Genomic DNA, 16,380 nt, shown 5'->3' on the forward strand with positions numbered 1-16,380 from the left:
CGACATGCTCCACGGACCACGGGGACTTCCCACGACTGCTGACATAAAGAACAGACTCCAGCTGTCCGTCACGTCGCGTCCCAGCTGACAGAGTGAGACAGAAGAATCAGACTCCTTGCCAGGGGCTGTGACCTGGTCATTTTACCTGCACGGCTGCAAGATAACCTCTGAGGGTCCAGGACGAATGCTCAGTTTGCAGAGGCCAGGAGTGAAGTTCAAAATCGACCTGGAGAGCCTGCTCAAGGACTGCTGACCGATTTAAAAGATTAGAATGTTCTGGTCTAAAAATATCTGCGCATAGATAAAACCCTGCAAATTAACAACAAGAATGTTGATGAGGATTGCTGGTTGGGAATGGGCCGACCAGGGCTTTTTTCTGTACTTTCCCGACTTTTTTATGCAGATGAATTAACGTGTTGCACACTAGCACGGATGCCCGCTCGCAAAACCCAGCGACGTCTACCCCAACCAAACGGCATCTTGGGGGAATCCGAACAACTCCCTCTGAGCTTCCAGTGTTCTGCCCAAACGTAGCACAGGAGGTGTTCCCGGCTGGGGCATAAAGATGCTAGGATGGGCACTGATGTCTTGCAGAATGTCACAAAACGGCCTAAAACAATGTACGAGCCCAGGTGTGGGAGTCTGGTGGGGCCAGAAGCCCAAAAAGCCGTCTGCACATTCCACTCAGTCACCGGAAACCCACGCACGAAGCAGCATGGCGTGAGCTCATCTCGAGTTGTCTCTCTAACCGGTAATGGGATCCCGACTTCCTTGACACAGACCCCAGGCTCCACCCCGGCCCCCCAGCTCTGCTCCTTGGCTCTCCCTCCCAATCGCGCCCTATCCCCCGCCCACCCTCTGACAGCTGTGCTCAGGGGCCTTGAACTTCGTCCAGTACCACCACAGAGAGCTGCTCTCCTCTGCCTCCCGGCTTCTGCACGTGCTCCTCTGGGTGCCTGGACACCCAGCCCTTGCCTTCTCCCGGCTTATCTAACACACGTTCCACGTAGATGTTTCCTCCTCGTGGAGAATCTTCCTGGCCCCACAAGCCCGGGGTAGGAGCTATTTCTGTGTGTTCTCATGTCACCAGTTTCCTCTTTCACCAAAGAACTCATCACGGTCTATTTTAACTGGCTGTTTATTTGCAGTCCCCACTGGACTGCACACACCACTGTGCAGTGTCATTCCTGCTGCGTCTCTCACTCCTCGTCTTCCCAGTGCCTAACATACTACGCGGACCAGAGCTGCAGCCAAATGTTCATCAAATGCATGAGCCAGGCCTGATATCAGGAGCCGGAGCCGCCAGGAAATCAATTATCCTCTTGTCCGCACAACCCCGCCAGCTCGGTCTTATTTTTGGACAGTGCACAGACAAAGGTCAGTGGGACTGAGCGCCTCTGTCTGCAGCCGCATGGCTCAGGAGTGGATTCAAAACCGGGTCTGAGCAGTTCAACAAGTCCTGCAAACGCTGCCACGCCGTGGAGCCCGTGCAAGGCGAGGACCAGGGTTCCGGAACAACTCCAGTCCACTGGCTACGGGACGCTGCAGGAGCCCACACCCAGCCTGACCCGTCAGTGGAATGTTCTTCCCCAGGTCCTCCAGGGGCCCATCGACACCACGCCTTGCCGGGCTGTTTCACAGGGCGCCCACGGGTGGGTGGTGCCACGCCCGGAGAGACAGAGGAGAAGCCGGCGGCACTGCTGCACAGGGCAGGGGAAGGCCCAGGACACGGCTGGCGGTGCCACGGGGGACTGCCATCTGCCATCTGCCCCAGGGACTTGGGAGGGAGAGGGCCCAGGGGAAAAAGCCCAGACAGGACAGCAGGTGCCTGTTTATGCGTGGCGTCTCCCCGACCACGCCCCCCCTCCAAGAGACCTGCCCAGACCACAGCATGAGGGAGCTTCCTCTGAGAGGAAGGGTCTTCCTCTGAGAGCGGGGTGGAAGGGGAAGGGGCCTCTGCTGGGGTGGCACAGGGGCCACCTGGGACACCCCTGACCCAACCTGGGGTAGCAGGCATCGCGTCCGGCCTCTGCTCCAAACTCCAGCGTCCTGGGAGGCCTGGATGGGCTCAGGCTCCAGGCCTTCAGCCGGCCCAGCCTCAGTGTCTGTGGGCCTCTGGGGAGTGAATCAGGGAGTGTGCGATCTCTGTCTGTCTGTGTGCCTTTCAGATAAAGAAAGAACGGAGAAGGGAGGGAGGAAGGAGAGGCAGAGCCGAGTGATGCCTGATGGGAAGTGAACCCAGCAATCCAGAAAGTTCCGTGCTCATGCCCTGCAAATGAATGACCCTCAGGCCAAGGCAGACACCTCTGTGTCTGCAAACTCACCCCCTGCTCAGGACAGACGTAAGCCCCGGCTTGAACAGAGCAAGAATTCCCCGGCTGCCACGGCAGGGCTAAGGTGCTCAGATGATGGAATGTTTGCCGATGACATCAGAGTCTTCAAAACACTGCAGGCCGGATCTCCCCGGGCCTCTCCTGGCCCGGCTCCCAGGCACGGGAATGCGGGGCTGTGGGTCCCGGCCTGCACATCTCTGCAAGATCTCTGTGTTTCAAAGGACATCAGAATCGAGATGCCGGCTGTTTCTGTGTTATGCTCAGTGACAAAACGGATGATCAACAAACACCATCACATCCCACTTGGACTCATCAGAACAGAAACAGAGGGGCCAGCGCTGTGGTGCTGTGGTGTAGCAAGTAAGGCCACCGCCTGCAGGGCCGGCATCCCACATGGGTGCTGATTCCAGTCCTGGCTGCTCCACTTCCGATCCAGCTCCCTGCTGATATGCCTGGGCCCCTGCACTCACACCGGAGACCCGGATGGAGCTCCTGGCACCTGACTTCAGTCTGGCCCAGTCCTGGCCATTGAGGCCATTTGGGGAGTGAGTCAGCAGGTGGAAGACCTTTCTCTCTGCTCTCTGTCTCTCTCTTTCCGACTCTCTAACTCTGCCTTTCAAATAAATAAATCTTGAAAAAATTATCACATAAACAGATAGGAAATGAAATAGCACGGGTTCCAATGCCCTGGCTGGCAAATTCAATCAATGTTCTGCCAGATTATAGCAGCAGTCACGTTCATGAACTGAATCCATGAACTAAATCCCACTTTTTGGCTACACTGGGAGCAGACAGGTAGGGGCAGTGGCCCGCCTCATCTCCATTCCCCATCACACTTGTTATGGCCACTAGGGCGTGCAGTGGGCGGGGGCCGTTCAGAGAGGACCAGCGAAGAGGCTCAGGAGGCAGAAGTGAGGACCTCAACCCTCGCTGGAGGCGGCACCTGTGGCACACCGGGAAATGCCGGCATTCACCCCGTGGCTCTCTCGCTAGAGGTCAACAAAGCCGCAGCACAGATCCCACGTGCACCCTCTGCACCTGCTTCAGGAGGAACAAGCAGACGCCGAGATGTGCCGAATCCTGGCACAGTCCAGCGGCAGCAAGGGCAGATTCCGCACATGGAGGCGCACCTGCTGGATGAACGCACTGTGGCGCCCTGTCGAGACTCCGGCATCTCACGTCATTCAGACGCGGGAGCAGAGCAGCATGGTGCAGTCTGGTCAAAGACCACCCTGCCTGCTGGCTGCAGCTCCGACACGGTAAGAATGGTCCTCTCCTGGTTCTGGGGAGTGCCTTGCTTCATGCGTGTGCGTGTGCGTGTATGACTGAGCCGATCAGTGCTGTGCTGCAGCCCATGCACAGTCCCGGAGCACGAGAAGGACGTGGCACGCGTTACAGAAGAAATACAATTAGATCGCTCTGCCCCAGCACCTGTTTCAGTCCCACTGGGTTTAATGCTAACGAATCCACAGGATACACTGTGACCAGAGGCTTACAGGCACATTTGTCTGTGTCTCCCCAGGGAGTCTGTATTCCCCCAGGATTCATAGGACACAGCCGCTATAAGCAAGACTTGGCCGTACGTCTAGAGAGCCGCAAAGATGCCGTGAACACATGAAACAGGACTTGCAGGAAAACGGCTGAGGGTGTGCATCTTTCTTACTTTTCTGCAGACTTAAGGGCTCAGCAGCTTCGGATCACAGAGCTCCAACTGGAGCACGCAGCCCATGTGTGGTCTTCCACAAACCGTGACGTCGTGCTGGAATTAGAATTATCCGGACTAACTCCTAAACGTGATGCAGGCTTTCATCGTAAGATAAAAAGAGGTGCTTGGGGCTGGCAGTGTGGCACAGCAGGCAGTGCCAGCATCCCATACGGACACCAGGTCAAGTCCTGGCTGCTCTGCTTCCCATCCAGCTCCCTGATAATGGCCTGGGAAAGTGGTGGAAGATGGCCCACCTGCACCCACCTGGGAGACCCGGATGGAGCTCCTGGCTCCTGGTTTTGGCCTGGCCCAGCCACGGTCATTGTAGCCATTTAGCAAGTGAACCAACAGATGGAAGGTCTTTCTCTCTCACTCACTGTCTCCCTCTCTGTAACTCTGCCTTTCAAATAAATGAATAAATAAACCTTTAAAAAGAAAAACAGAGGCGTCTTAGCCGCCTGCCAAGTAACTTTTGCAAAAATGAGGATTTTACAGGGTACTACGCAGGTGCCTTGAAGAGCCACGACCTCAGGTCCAGCAGTCCCCACTCTGCCAACTCACACTGCGCACAACCACACCGCCAAGCCGGTCTTTTCCTGGGGTCACGCCTCCACCCCAGGGACCCTGCAGTGCCTCTGAGACACCGTCTGCACTCCCCAAGCCCTACTCTCCAAGGGAAGCCACACCTTGGCTACTCCACTGCTGGAATTGAACCAGCCACCACCTGTCATGCAGAGCGGCGACGGAGATTTAACACGGGGCGATACGCCGGTCGCCAGCTTGCTTCCCTGTGATGTGCACGCTCCTTTAGGTCCCTTTCCACGTCTCCCAGGTAAGCGGCACCTGTGCTTTCTTCCCGCTACGTCACAGAAAGGATCTCTCATTCTCAAAAGTGACCCAGCAGCGCTGGATCAATGAGGAGACCGGAATCCATCCCTGCTCCACTCACAGATGCGCATGCTGCCGGTAGTTACTGTTTCAACAGAAACAGTAACAGAGCTGAGCCCTGAACCAGGCACTGGGATATGGGATGCAGGTATCCCAAGCAGGTACTTAACCCATTCTAGTTCATCATTCACACACCTGAGGGGATGCCAGCGGGTGCTGTGGGACAGCCGGACCCACAGGGAAGGTGTGGGAGCCTCACCCTCAGGGATGGATTCTGCCACGCCGCTCTTGCCTCCAGCACCCAAAAAGCAAGAACCTAAAAACAGTGATGAGACGAAAGCGGGCAGGGCGCACTCTGTCTCAAACAAGACTGACCGCTCCTGCCCTCTACGAACATCTCAGGAGAGAGGAAAACGGAGGCGAGGTGGGGTGGATGGGACGCTGGCGCCTGGTCTCCCACAGGGGAGTCATCTGTCCCTAGACAGAATTTTACTCCACGTCCCCAGGGAGTTGGGCAACGAGATAGAGGAATCCCACGTAGAAAATGCCAGCGCCTTTCTCGTCCGTTTGGTGTTGCTAAAACAACTCAACAAAAACGGACTCGCTTTTAACCATTTTTCTGTGTATTTCTATAGGCGGTCAAACGTACGTCAGCTGTGACACAGCCTGCCTGTCCTGCCAGCCGTGAGAGGCTCCGTTCTCAGAACGCCGAGACCAGAGAAGGAACCGTGGGGGAAGCTATGCCTGTGGCAACTCCTTTCATTAAGCCTTTTCAAAGAACACTTTATTCCAACATGCATTTGGAGAGAAAAAGTGAAGAATTTTTTCCTTTAGGCAAATAACTCCAAAGAAGGCAAAAAAAAAAAAAAAAAAAAAAAAAAAAAGCCCTGCCTTCAATGTGATTTATGTCACAGAGTCACTGAGGGCTGTGTGCAAATATCTTGGAGATACCAGTTAGGACACATGGTACAGATGCTGCCATCCCACAGCAGAGGAGCTGGGTCAGGCTCCCCGCACCTGCTCTTGTCTCTAGCTTCCCGCCCGTGCAGTGGCTGGGTCCCTGCCACCCACATGGGGGACCTGGAGGGAGCTCCCAGCTCGCAGCTTTGGGCTCTGCCCAGCTCCAGCCGCTGTGGGCATCTGGGGGAATGAGCCAGTGGCTGGGAGCTCTCTCTCTCTCTCTGCGTCATACAAAGAATCTCAAAGATAATGATTAAGTCAATCTGTTACTGTGTTAAGAGCAGGAAAGTGGCTACAGTGTGTGTTTGTGCACCCTGTCAGCCCAGAGTGTGGCTCTGCCTACCAGCCAGCCCCAGTGTTTTATTCTCAACAGTGATCTAGTAGGCTTGGTGACAGCGGCAATGCCTGGAGCGCAGCTTAGCAACCTGCAAGCTGCCTTCACCTGGGTGTGTGTGTGTGTGTGTGTGTGTGTGTGTGCTCAGCTGAGAACCGTCAGGGCTCAAACAATCTCAGGTCGCATTTAGTTACGTCTGCAACCTAAACATTTTCTCCAGCAAATAAGATAACCCAGGTCAAAATAAGAAACGGGCAATGTCACATAACAAGTGAGGCAGGATGAGGCTGGACGGGGCCTCACCTGGCACCTGCTCCAGGTTCTGACCACCAACCGGCACTGGCACTGCTGACGCTGCTCCATGAGTGCCGATTTTCCTGGTAATTTGCTCTTCTCTACTTGGAGTGCCTAACCACGCTGTCACCTGTTACGAGAATGGGACCGGATCACACAGAAAGAAGGCAGAAGGATGTGTGAGGGACCTGTGACCACCAGCTGGCAGCAGGCAGAGAACGGCCAGGCGGTCTCGCTGGTGCAGGGCCCTCCTGCCACATTTCTCACCTTGGCAGAGACCCCACGGGCCGTGGTCTCTGTGTTTCCTGTGACCAGCCTGCGGTGGGGGCATAACCTGACAATGAGGCCTATTGTATCTTGCGTGAGAACTGGGTCATAATTTTGAATAAAATGACTTTGAGCTGGAAAAGTTAGGGTCCTAGGAACGTGCTGAGTTAGTATAAAGCATGCACAGGGCTAAGTCTAGCCCAAGGCCGGCACCACGGCTGGCACTGCGCCGCAGGGGGTCGGGCCGCCATCCCATAAGGGTGCTGGTTCGAGACCTGGCTGTAATGCACCTTGTAAAGCAGCAGAAGATGGGCCAGGTCCTTGGGCCCCTGCACTCACACGGGGGACCCGGAAGAAGCTCCTGGCTCCTGGTTTGGGCCTGGCCCAGCTCTGGCCATTGCAGCCAGCTGGGGAGTGAACCAGTGGCTGTGGCTGGTTCTCTCTCTCCAATTCTGACTTTCAAATACATAAATAAAATTAAAAAAAAAAAAAAGGCCTGTGTCTACACAATTTTCTTATCCTTAGTCTTTATTCCTTTAGCAAAACTATTTCTGAAACTGTATTTATTTGAAGGGCAGGAAGAGAAAGAGAAAAAGAGGGAGGGAGAGCCCATCTGCTGGTTTACCCCCCCTTCCCCCGAATAGCTCAACAGCTGGGACCAGCCAGGCTGAAGCCAGCAGCTGGAAACTTAGTCCCGACCTCCCACAGGGGTGCAGGGACCAAAGTACCTGAGCCATAGGGAACGCATTAGCAAGAAGCTGGAATCTGGAGCCAGGACCCGAACCCAGGCACCCCAGTATGAGATGCAGGCATCCCAAGCCGTGTCTCAACCACTACACCAAACACCCACCCCCAAAGTAAGTTTTAACCAATAGCAAGGGTGCAGTCAGAATCGCAAAGGGCTCCACCGAGATCCACGCAACACGTTGGTGACGGCCGAGGCTCCCCCGGGTCTACAGTCACCCATGTTCCCTCCTGGTGGGGAGGGTGATGGCAAAACTCACCATCCCTGGTTCCTTACCCCACAATGACACTCTTCCTCTGTCAACACAATGCATGTCGTGTCAATCAAACTAGAAAATGATCCCCAAATTAAAGGCATTTAAAAAATAACATTGATGCCAAATTGGAAAAGAACACTTCAGAAGTGCTTTGAAAATGGAGCCAAAGCCCCCATTAAAGGAGAAATTACAAGCAAATTAAGACGGTGCATTTTCAACGTCACTCAGCCCCCTTAGCTGTCTCCCCAAGGATGTGAAAAATCCTGTAATTCTCACCAATATCTGGCATGCTCACCCATCAGCGAAGAAGACCGGGTGCAGCCGGCCACGGACATGGGGAGTGAGGCCCACGTGCCAGGGCAACCCCTGTGAGTCCCCAAAGCAGAGACAAACCCAAGCTGCCCTGCCTCACTGCCTGCTGGTTGGCAAAAAGGCGAAAGTAAGATGGCATCAGTCGCACGACTGAGACGGGGGCTTCAGTTCCAACGGGGAGCGCGCATATGGGTCGCAGGGTGAAGTTGAGGCTTGGGCCGTACACGCTCCCCTAGCAGCTCACCTGCACGGCACCGTCCTCGGTAGCTGGGCCCCTGCTGAGCCCGCGACTCAGGGCAGGCCGGGACCCAGTGAGCTCTGCACATCCCTTGTTCAGTCTGCGAACGGCTTCCTAAGCCAAGACTGAACGTCTTTTACCACCTCTGGCAAATCGAACGATGTGTTTGGCGCCTTCTGTTTCCAGGGCTGGGAAGGTCAGCAAGGTGACCCAGGCCCTGGGTCCACCACCTGCTGCCCATCACTGCTCGGTGGGACGGCGGAAACAGGAGAGGCTGCCTCTCACAGAACCGGGACTTGAGTTCTACTGAACATGGCAGGGGCACTCATCTCTGGACACTCTGCTGCTCCCCCAACTGTCCCTGCATAAACACCTTCACTGTGTTAGCAATGCTCGGGACCCGGGGAGACCAAGCCTCCTGCATGGCGGCAGTCACACAGGACACAGACCGGGGACCCGCCGTGCACGAGAGAAAAGCCAGCTGCACCCCTCCTGCCTCCCAGGCACGGAGGGTGCTCAGATCCAAGGATTCGCCTCCGACCTTCTGGCCAGGCAGCACTTGCGAGGTGCTTGCTGATGAGCGTTTGAAGGCATCTATTTCAGAACAGGACAAACCTTGGCAGGAGGTTAGCAAGCCCATTCATCCACAGAGGGAAACCTGTGCACCCTACGTCCCTGCTTGAGAGCGCAATTGCTCACAGGCTATTGAAAGATTATCCAAAAAGAAACATCCGTCCAGTTTTAGGAAAATCAATGCCACAAATCTGACGTTTCTGTCTCAATGAAGTGGGGAGCAGGGATTCACACCAGAGTCCTCTCCTGTTTGTCCTCAGAAGTTTTTTTTTTTTTAAATAGTAGCACCCCAAGTAACTCAGTGTTCGTCTGGGTGCATAGATGGATAAGGAACTCTGGGGAGAGCAGCTACGGACAGCAAGACGGCAGGGAAGGGGCGTGACCATAAAGCACGCCCTCTCTCTCATTAAACGGGAGATCATGGAAATGCGACTTGAGGGTTGGAAGTTCAACACGCACGCAGCCTTCAAGACCCTGCTTCATGCATCGCGTTGGGAAAACCACGCAACAGAGCGAGCAAGACGGCAGGTGTCTCTCGCGACTGATACTGATTGTGATGACTGAGAAGGGCCAGGTCCGCTTCGGTGAGGGGAGGGTGCTTCTGTCCTGTTTAAAGCATGATCGGGGCAGCGCTCAGCACAAGAACTGGGCTCCTTACAACAGCCCAGTCAGCTGTGCCAGCGGCAGCTCCAGCCGCTCCGTGCCACAGGGGGGCCCTGAGTCTCCATCAGCCGCTCCTCGCCTCCCTGGTTCCTTACGCCCTCTGTTTGAGGGCTGCACCTGCCCACTACCCTGGATCTCCCTGAAGCTGCACACAGCCATGTGAATCCTGGCTCTTACAGGATGCTTAGAGGACTTTAGTTATTGTTACAGAAAAGAAGTCGACCTCAGGCAGACCAGTCTCTAAGGCACGCAGGTGCTTCTGGGCTGCTGTCATGTGGCCACGGTGGGGTTTGACGAGTGACACAACAGTCAGAAGTAATGGTAGGGAACAAAGAGAGAAAATGCAGAATGTGGACAAGTGATATGAAGTGACTGTTCTCTCTGGGGTTGACAACAACGCTGTCTCCAGTGTTCTGTATAAAACAGCCCTCTGCACTCTGAAATTTTATTTCTTCCTATTGCTTTTTTATTTAAGTGTATGTATTTATTCAAAAGGCAGAGTGACAGGGAGATTTTTAATCCACTGGTTCACTCCCTAGATGCCCTAACAGCCAGGGCTGGGCCTGCCCAAAGCCAGGAGCCAGGAACTCCATCCAGGTCTTCTGTGTGGGTCACAGGGACCCAAGCCCTTGGGCCATCCTCTGCTGCCTCCCAGACGCATCAGCCGGACACTGGACAGGAAGCAGGCAGGAAACACCCACGTAAGGCCAGCAGGTGCAAAGACACTGAGAGGGGAGAGGGGTGACCTGGGGTTAAGACACCCATGTCCCACATGCGGGTGCCTAGGCTGGAGTCCTGCCTCCGGCTACTGACTCCGGCAGGTGCTGGCTCAAGTGGTTGGACCCCCCTCTACCTGAGGGGCCTGGACTAAGCGGCTGGATCAGCCCTTGTTGTTGTAAGCATCTGTGGGATGACACAGCGGGTGGGAAATCTCGGACCCTCTACCCTCTTCTCCAACCTAGAAAAGATTAATACAGGAAGGAGACAGCGACAGCTGGGTGCCCGGCCTCCCTTCACCCCGCACTGGTCCAGCCCTGAGCCACAGCAAGAAAGGAGAGTTTTCATTCGGCGACTGTCAGAGGGCACGCAAGTGGGCGGCTGGGCACTCCCTGGGGGGCGGCAGAGGCTGCTGCGGGGTAAGGGGCGGGCACTAAGCGAGGAAGGGGCCCAGGGCCGTCAGCCACCGAGGACTTCTTAATGTCCTCCAAGGGAAGACACTTTCTCACATACACACACACACACTCACACACATATACACTCACACACCATACACACTTTCACACACACTCACATATGCATATCTGAACACACTCATTCACACACACATATACACACTCACACACATATACACTCACACACAGACATACACACACAGACATACACTCACACTCATACACACATACACTCACACACATACACACTCATACACGGGCCATATACACTTTCACACACATTCACATATGCATATCTGCACACACTCATTCACACACATATACACTCACATACACAGTCACATACATACATACACACACTCATACACTCATATACACACATACATACACACATATAAACACACACTCACACACATATACACTCATACGCCATAGACACTTTCACACACACTCACATATGCATATCTGCACACACTCATTCACACACACATATACACACCCACACATATATACACTCACGCACATACACACACTCATACACACATACACGGGGCCATACACAGTTTCACACACACTCATACATGCATATCTGCACACACTCATTCACACACACATACACACTCACATACAGTCACATACATACATATACACATACATACACACACTCATACACTCATATGTACACACACATACATACATACACACATATACACACACACTCATACATACCTACACTCACACATACACTCATACAGAAGGGGTCACACACTCACACATGCATATCTGCACTCACTCACTCATGCACACATACACTCACATACTCAGTTACATACACACACATACACATACTCATACACACACATACACACTTATACACAAGGAGTCACACACTCACATATACATGTCTGCACTCATTCATGCACACACACACATACACACTCAGTCACATACTCTCACACACACGCACCCACACACAGACACACTCATACACAGGGCCATACACTTTCACACACACTCACATATGCATATCTGCACACACTCATTCACACACACATATACTCACATACACAGTCACATACACACATAAACACATACATACACACACTCATACACTCGTACATATACACTCATACACAAGGAGTCACACACTCACATGTGCATATCTGCACTCATTCATGCACACATAACTCACATACTCTCACACACAGGTACACACACATATACCTTCACATACACACTCACACACACACAGACACATTTACTCATACACTCACATGCTCAGTCACATACACACACAATACTCACACAAATTTACACTCTTACTTATACACACTACACATACACTTACACAACACACACTCTCACATACACACTCTCATACACGTCCACTCAGACACACACACTCAGTCACATATATACACCTACACACTCACTCATACACTTTCAAATACCCAGTATCACTCACACATTAACATGCACTCACACACACAGACACACACACACACTCATACACACTCATTCACTCACCCACACCCTCACACACTCACCCACACCCCCACATACACTCACATACTCACTCTCACACACTCACACACTCACTCTCCCAGCAGCATGGCCACGATGACCATCCCCTGCCCGGATGAATCACTGGTGGATCTCGGCCCGCATGTGAGACGCATCCTGCGTGGCGGAAAGTGTGAAGCCCCCAGCTCCAGAGACGTCACAAAGGTCACGGCCAGAGTCTCTGAAATACGGAGGCCAACACAACGGGAAAGCCGGAGCAGGGGGTGGGGTGGGGGGGTCAGGTCTGGAACAACGCCGGTGCTCATAGCCGCCCCGCCTGCTCCGCTCCCAGCTCCCTGCAAAGCCCCTGGGCTGTTTCCACAGCGCGAGCTGCAGCCCAGGCCGTCCTCTGGGGCACAGCCCGGCAGGCAGAGCGGGCGGCACCCACGCCACCACGCACAGTTCACTGGGTTCCTGGAATGCCCCATGCACCTCCCTTCCTGGAACTGCCTCTCTCTTCTTCTCTTTTTGAACTCAAAAGCTGGTCCTACCAGTTCTGTGCAGACCTGCAGACTCCGCTCACACAACTGTGTCATCCAAAACCCTCAGCTCGCCCCCGCCCCCCGGAAGTGACCCCTGGGTACGTGCTCACCTGCACTCTCCCTCCTAACACGGCTCACACGCCGGGAGGGGCTGGCTTCTGGCTCCTCCTCTGTGTGGAGCAGGCTAGGAGGGGTCACACTGCACTTGTCCAGGATGGTCACAACATCCGCAGACGGGGCCCACCGCGCACCGGAAATAATTTAGAAAAGAGAGCTGCTTTGTCCGGGACTGGTGCGGACCCTGTTGTGGGCATCTCTCTCCACATCACGCAGCGTAACCACCGCTCACATGGCACTCAATCCTCTCTAGGAAATCCACAGGTGAGCTGAAGCATGCGGGCTCCAGGCAAACTCTGCGTCATTTTACAGGAGGGAGTGGAACCTCCACTGACTGGCGTTTCTGTGCTGGCAGAAGAGGAATGTTCTGGAACCAGGCCTGTGCAAGTACCAAGGGATGACTGCATGCATAGCACTCTCTGAGGGCCCTACCAGGGCTCCAATGCCTTCCCAGGCTCACGAGTCCACAGACAGAATTATTTTCATAATAAAAATGTTAGCGATGTGGCACAACAATGCAAAGCAAACAACCCCCCCCCCCCAAGCTCTGTAATGCTGCCTTTCATATAGATAATAATTCTGTTTAAAAAAAAGAGCCCAGGGACCAGTGCTGTGGCTTCGTAGGCTGGGCCTCCACCTGTAGTGCTGACATCCCATATGGGCCCCGGTTCGAGTCCTGGCTGCTCCTCTTCTGATCCAGCTCCCTGCTAATGTGCCTGGGAAAGCAGTGGAAGATGGCCCAAGTGCTTGGGCCCCTGCATGCACATGAGAGACCCAGAAGAAGCTGCTGGCTCCTGGCTTCGGATGGGCTCAGCTCCGGCCACTGCAGCCATTTGAGGAGTGAATCAGTGGGTGGAAGACCTTTCTGTCTCCTTTCTCTGTAACTCTGCCTCTCAAATAAATACATAAAACCTTAAAAAGAGCCCGGAGTCCCTCTTACGAGACACTGATGACACCATTCATGCTCTCCCACAGTGGGGCTGAGAGCCAGCAGGAGACCACGCCGTGCCGTGGTGTTGGGAGTAATTCCCACAGGAGCCAAGCGTGATGGAACAGCCCAAGCCTACACCTTCCAGTCTCCAGTCCCCTCGCCAAATGGCCCAGCACTTGGCATCACAGTTCTGAGCCACCTGCTTAGGACCAGTCCCACACACAGCGTGGCTGTGAGCCTCATTGAGGAGGCACCACCAGAGGGGTTAGCAACAGATGCTCATCTCTCGCGTGCATCTGCACACCCGTGGCGAGAAGGGGCTGACGCCCCGGCACACAGGACCACACACACGCGTGCATCAGCCCAGGTCTAGGGCAGAAAAGTAGGCAGGCTGGAATGGGGGACCTCAGCGACAGCACACGGCAGTGCCCGAGGCGCAGACAGGCGCGTCTCCCTCTGTATCCCGTGGCCGGCATCCGTGCTAACAGCGACTCCTCGTACTTCTGCCAGGCGCTCTATCTAGAGGTCAGTTTCAGGCGGCACTGCCACTGTCCCTGGCCCTGTAACTGGAGCTCCCAGGAACACCTCCTCGCAGAGACAGATAACCGTGGCGTCTCTGACCTAGCTGGCCAGCATGCCAACGTCCGTCTGGCCTCTTGGGCTCCCTGCACTTGATCCGGCAGGATTTCACCTTCAACTTCGTCTCCCTGCAGGCTCTCCACAGGCACGTGGTGGAGGGATTTCGGAATGCCTAGCCTGGCAAACCTTCCCAGACTTGCAGACAACAAAGAGCTAAAGAACCACCCTCTGCCTCTCTCCAACAACACCCCTGTGTCCTTGAACCTGTCCCCATGGTCACTCAGGCTGCCTTTTCTTCCTTGGCGACAGCCAAGATGGTATTGAGCGCTGGGCTATGAATTCAACCCAGGATGACCACTCTGGTCCACTTCATTGCCTTTCCCTGCACACTCAGGAGCCTGGAGGAGATTCCTCCTTCCGAGAAACTGGATCCTCAGGTATCAGAAACTGGGATCTTCAGACCACTCTGCCCACTGCGTCCTGCCTGCAAAGAGCCCGGGGACCTAACCTGAGATTTTCCCCATGGCCTGGCTCAGGCAATCGTCTCTCCCAGGCAAGATGCATGGTGGCAGGTCCCCCGACCTTGGTCAGCCACCAGTCGCCCTGAGTCTTCGGGGTCTTGGTGACAGTCTCCTCCCATCACCCGTCCCCTTCTCGGCTCCAAAGTTTCCTGCAGCAGAACCCACTGTGAAAGCCGTCTGTTCCCAAACACAGAGGCAAAGTCAGGATCCACTTCCCATGGGCAGAGCTCAGAGGTCAGCTCACTAGCAGGTAAGATGCACTCCTGTAGCGCACTGAGGAAGTTGGATGCCACGTTCCACATAACCAGCGGAGGAGACAAACTTCTACAGCCACAATCCCTCACCTGGGCACGGAGAATGGTCTTCATGGAAAGTGCATGCTATGAAGACACTAGGCATGGATCGCAAACATTTTCTTCACCAAATGGATCTGCTAATTCCACGTTTCTACAGACATCTGAAAGTCCCATGCAATAATGGCAAAAGGCGTGCGCGTCATTGAGAACCATGATCTGAGTTAACACTCAACACTTGCTTCACGTAGCTCTAACACGTAAGGAGGTCTCTGTTCTGTATTTATTTGAAAGACAGAATTACAGAGAGAGAGGAAGAGACAGAGAGGGAGGGGGAGGGGGAGGGAGAGGGAGAGGGAGAGGGAGAGGGAGAGGGAGAGATCTTTCATCTGTACTCACTCTCCAAATGGCTGTAATGACCAGGGCTGGGCCAGGCTGAAATCTAGGAATTAGAAGCTTCTTCCAGGTCTCCTGTGGACTTGGGCCAGCTTCTGCAGCTTTCCCAGGTGCATCAGCAGGGAGCTGGATCGGAAGTGGAGCAGCCGGGACTTGATCAGGCGCCCCTATGGGATGCCGGCACTGCAGGCAGCAGCTTAACCCGCTGCACCACAGCGCCAGCCCAAGGAGGTCTCTCCTCTAAAGAGGCATGGAGCCCCTCCCCTCCTGCCTCACGTTTCCTCCTGAGTCCTAGAACAAGGTGAGGAGCAGACACCCCTACTTGCAAACAGAACAGTCCAGGCAAGATGACTATCCACACCCCAGTGCTGAACAATTTCTGTAAACCTAGAAAAAAGGTTGGGAGCCCACGTGCCGCTGTTTGTGTACTATTTTATGTCTCCAAGTTACCTTTTTAAATGTGCCTCGGGCAGGCTGGTGGCACAGTAACACAGCCATCATGTGAGTGCCTGCATCCCGTCCTTGAGTGCCCGGGGTTCGAATTCTGGCTCAAACTGGATCCCAGCCTCTGGCCAGTGTGCATCCCGGGAGGCAGCAGGGAGTGACTTAGGTATCGGGGTGCCTGCCACCCACATGGGAGATCTGGACGGAGTTCTCTGCTCCTGGCTTCTGGCTGGCCCAGCCCTGGCTGCTGCAAGTTGGGGACTGAATCAGTGGGCAGGAGGTACAAGTAGCTGCAGACGGCTCCGACGCTGACC

General features: G+C 54.4%; 2 protein-coding genes and 1 long non-coding RNA gene across 24 annotated transcripts in view; 2 read left to right on the forward strand and 1 right to left on the reverse strand.

Annotated features, from left to right (window-relative positions):
• The window catches only part of KIAA1217 (KIAA1217 ortholog), a 657,029-nt gene that overhangs the window by 192,505 nt on the left and 448,144 nt on the right, over nucleotides 1-16,380 (reverse strand). The window lies entirely within an intron of this gene.
• On the forward strand, nucleotides 1,183-7,218 carry LOC149122843 (uncharacterized). The gene is made up of 3 exons (XR_016219908.1): nucleotides 1,183-3,592; nucleotides 3,856-4,870; nucleotides 5,562-7,218. It is a non-coding gene; the product is annotated as an uncharacterized LOC149122843 (long non-coding RNA).
• Nucleotides 10,895-12,396, forward strand: LOC149122844 (uncharacterized; the record flags this gene model as incomplete). Its single annotated transcript, XM_089311942.1, has 1 exon — nucleotides 10,895-12,396. A coding segment is annotated over one exon (933 nt), but the record flags the coding sequence as incomplete, so codon positions are not given.

The sequence above is a fragment of the Oryctolagus cuniculus genome, chromosome 13 (genome assembly GCF_051225735.1).
Source record: "Oryctolagus cuniculus isolate XC-2025 breed Fujian yellow rabbit chromosome 13, ASM5122573v1, whole genome shotgun sequence".
NCBI lineage: Eukaryota > Metazoa > Chordata > Mammalia > Lagomorpha > Leporidae > Oryctolagus > Oryctolagus cuniculus.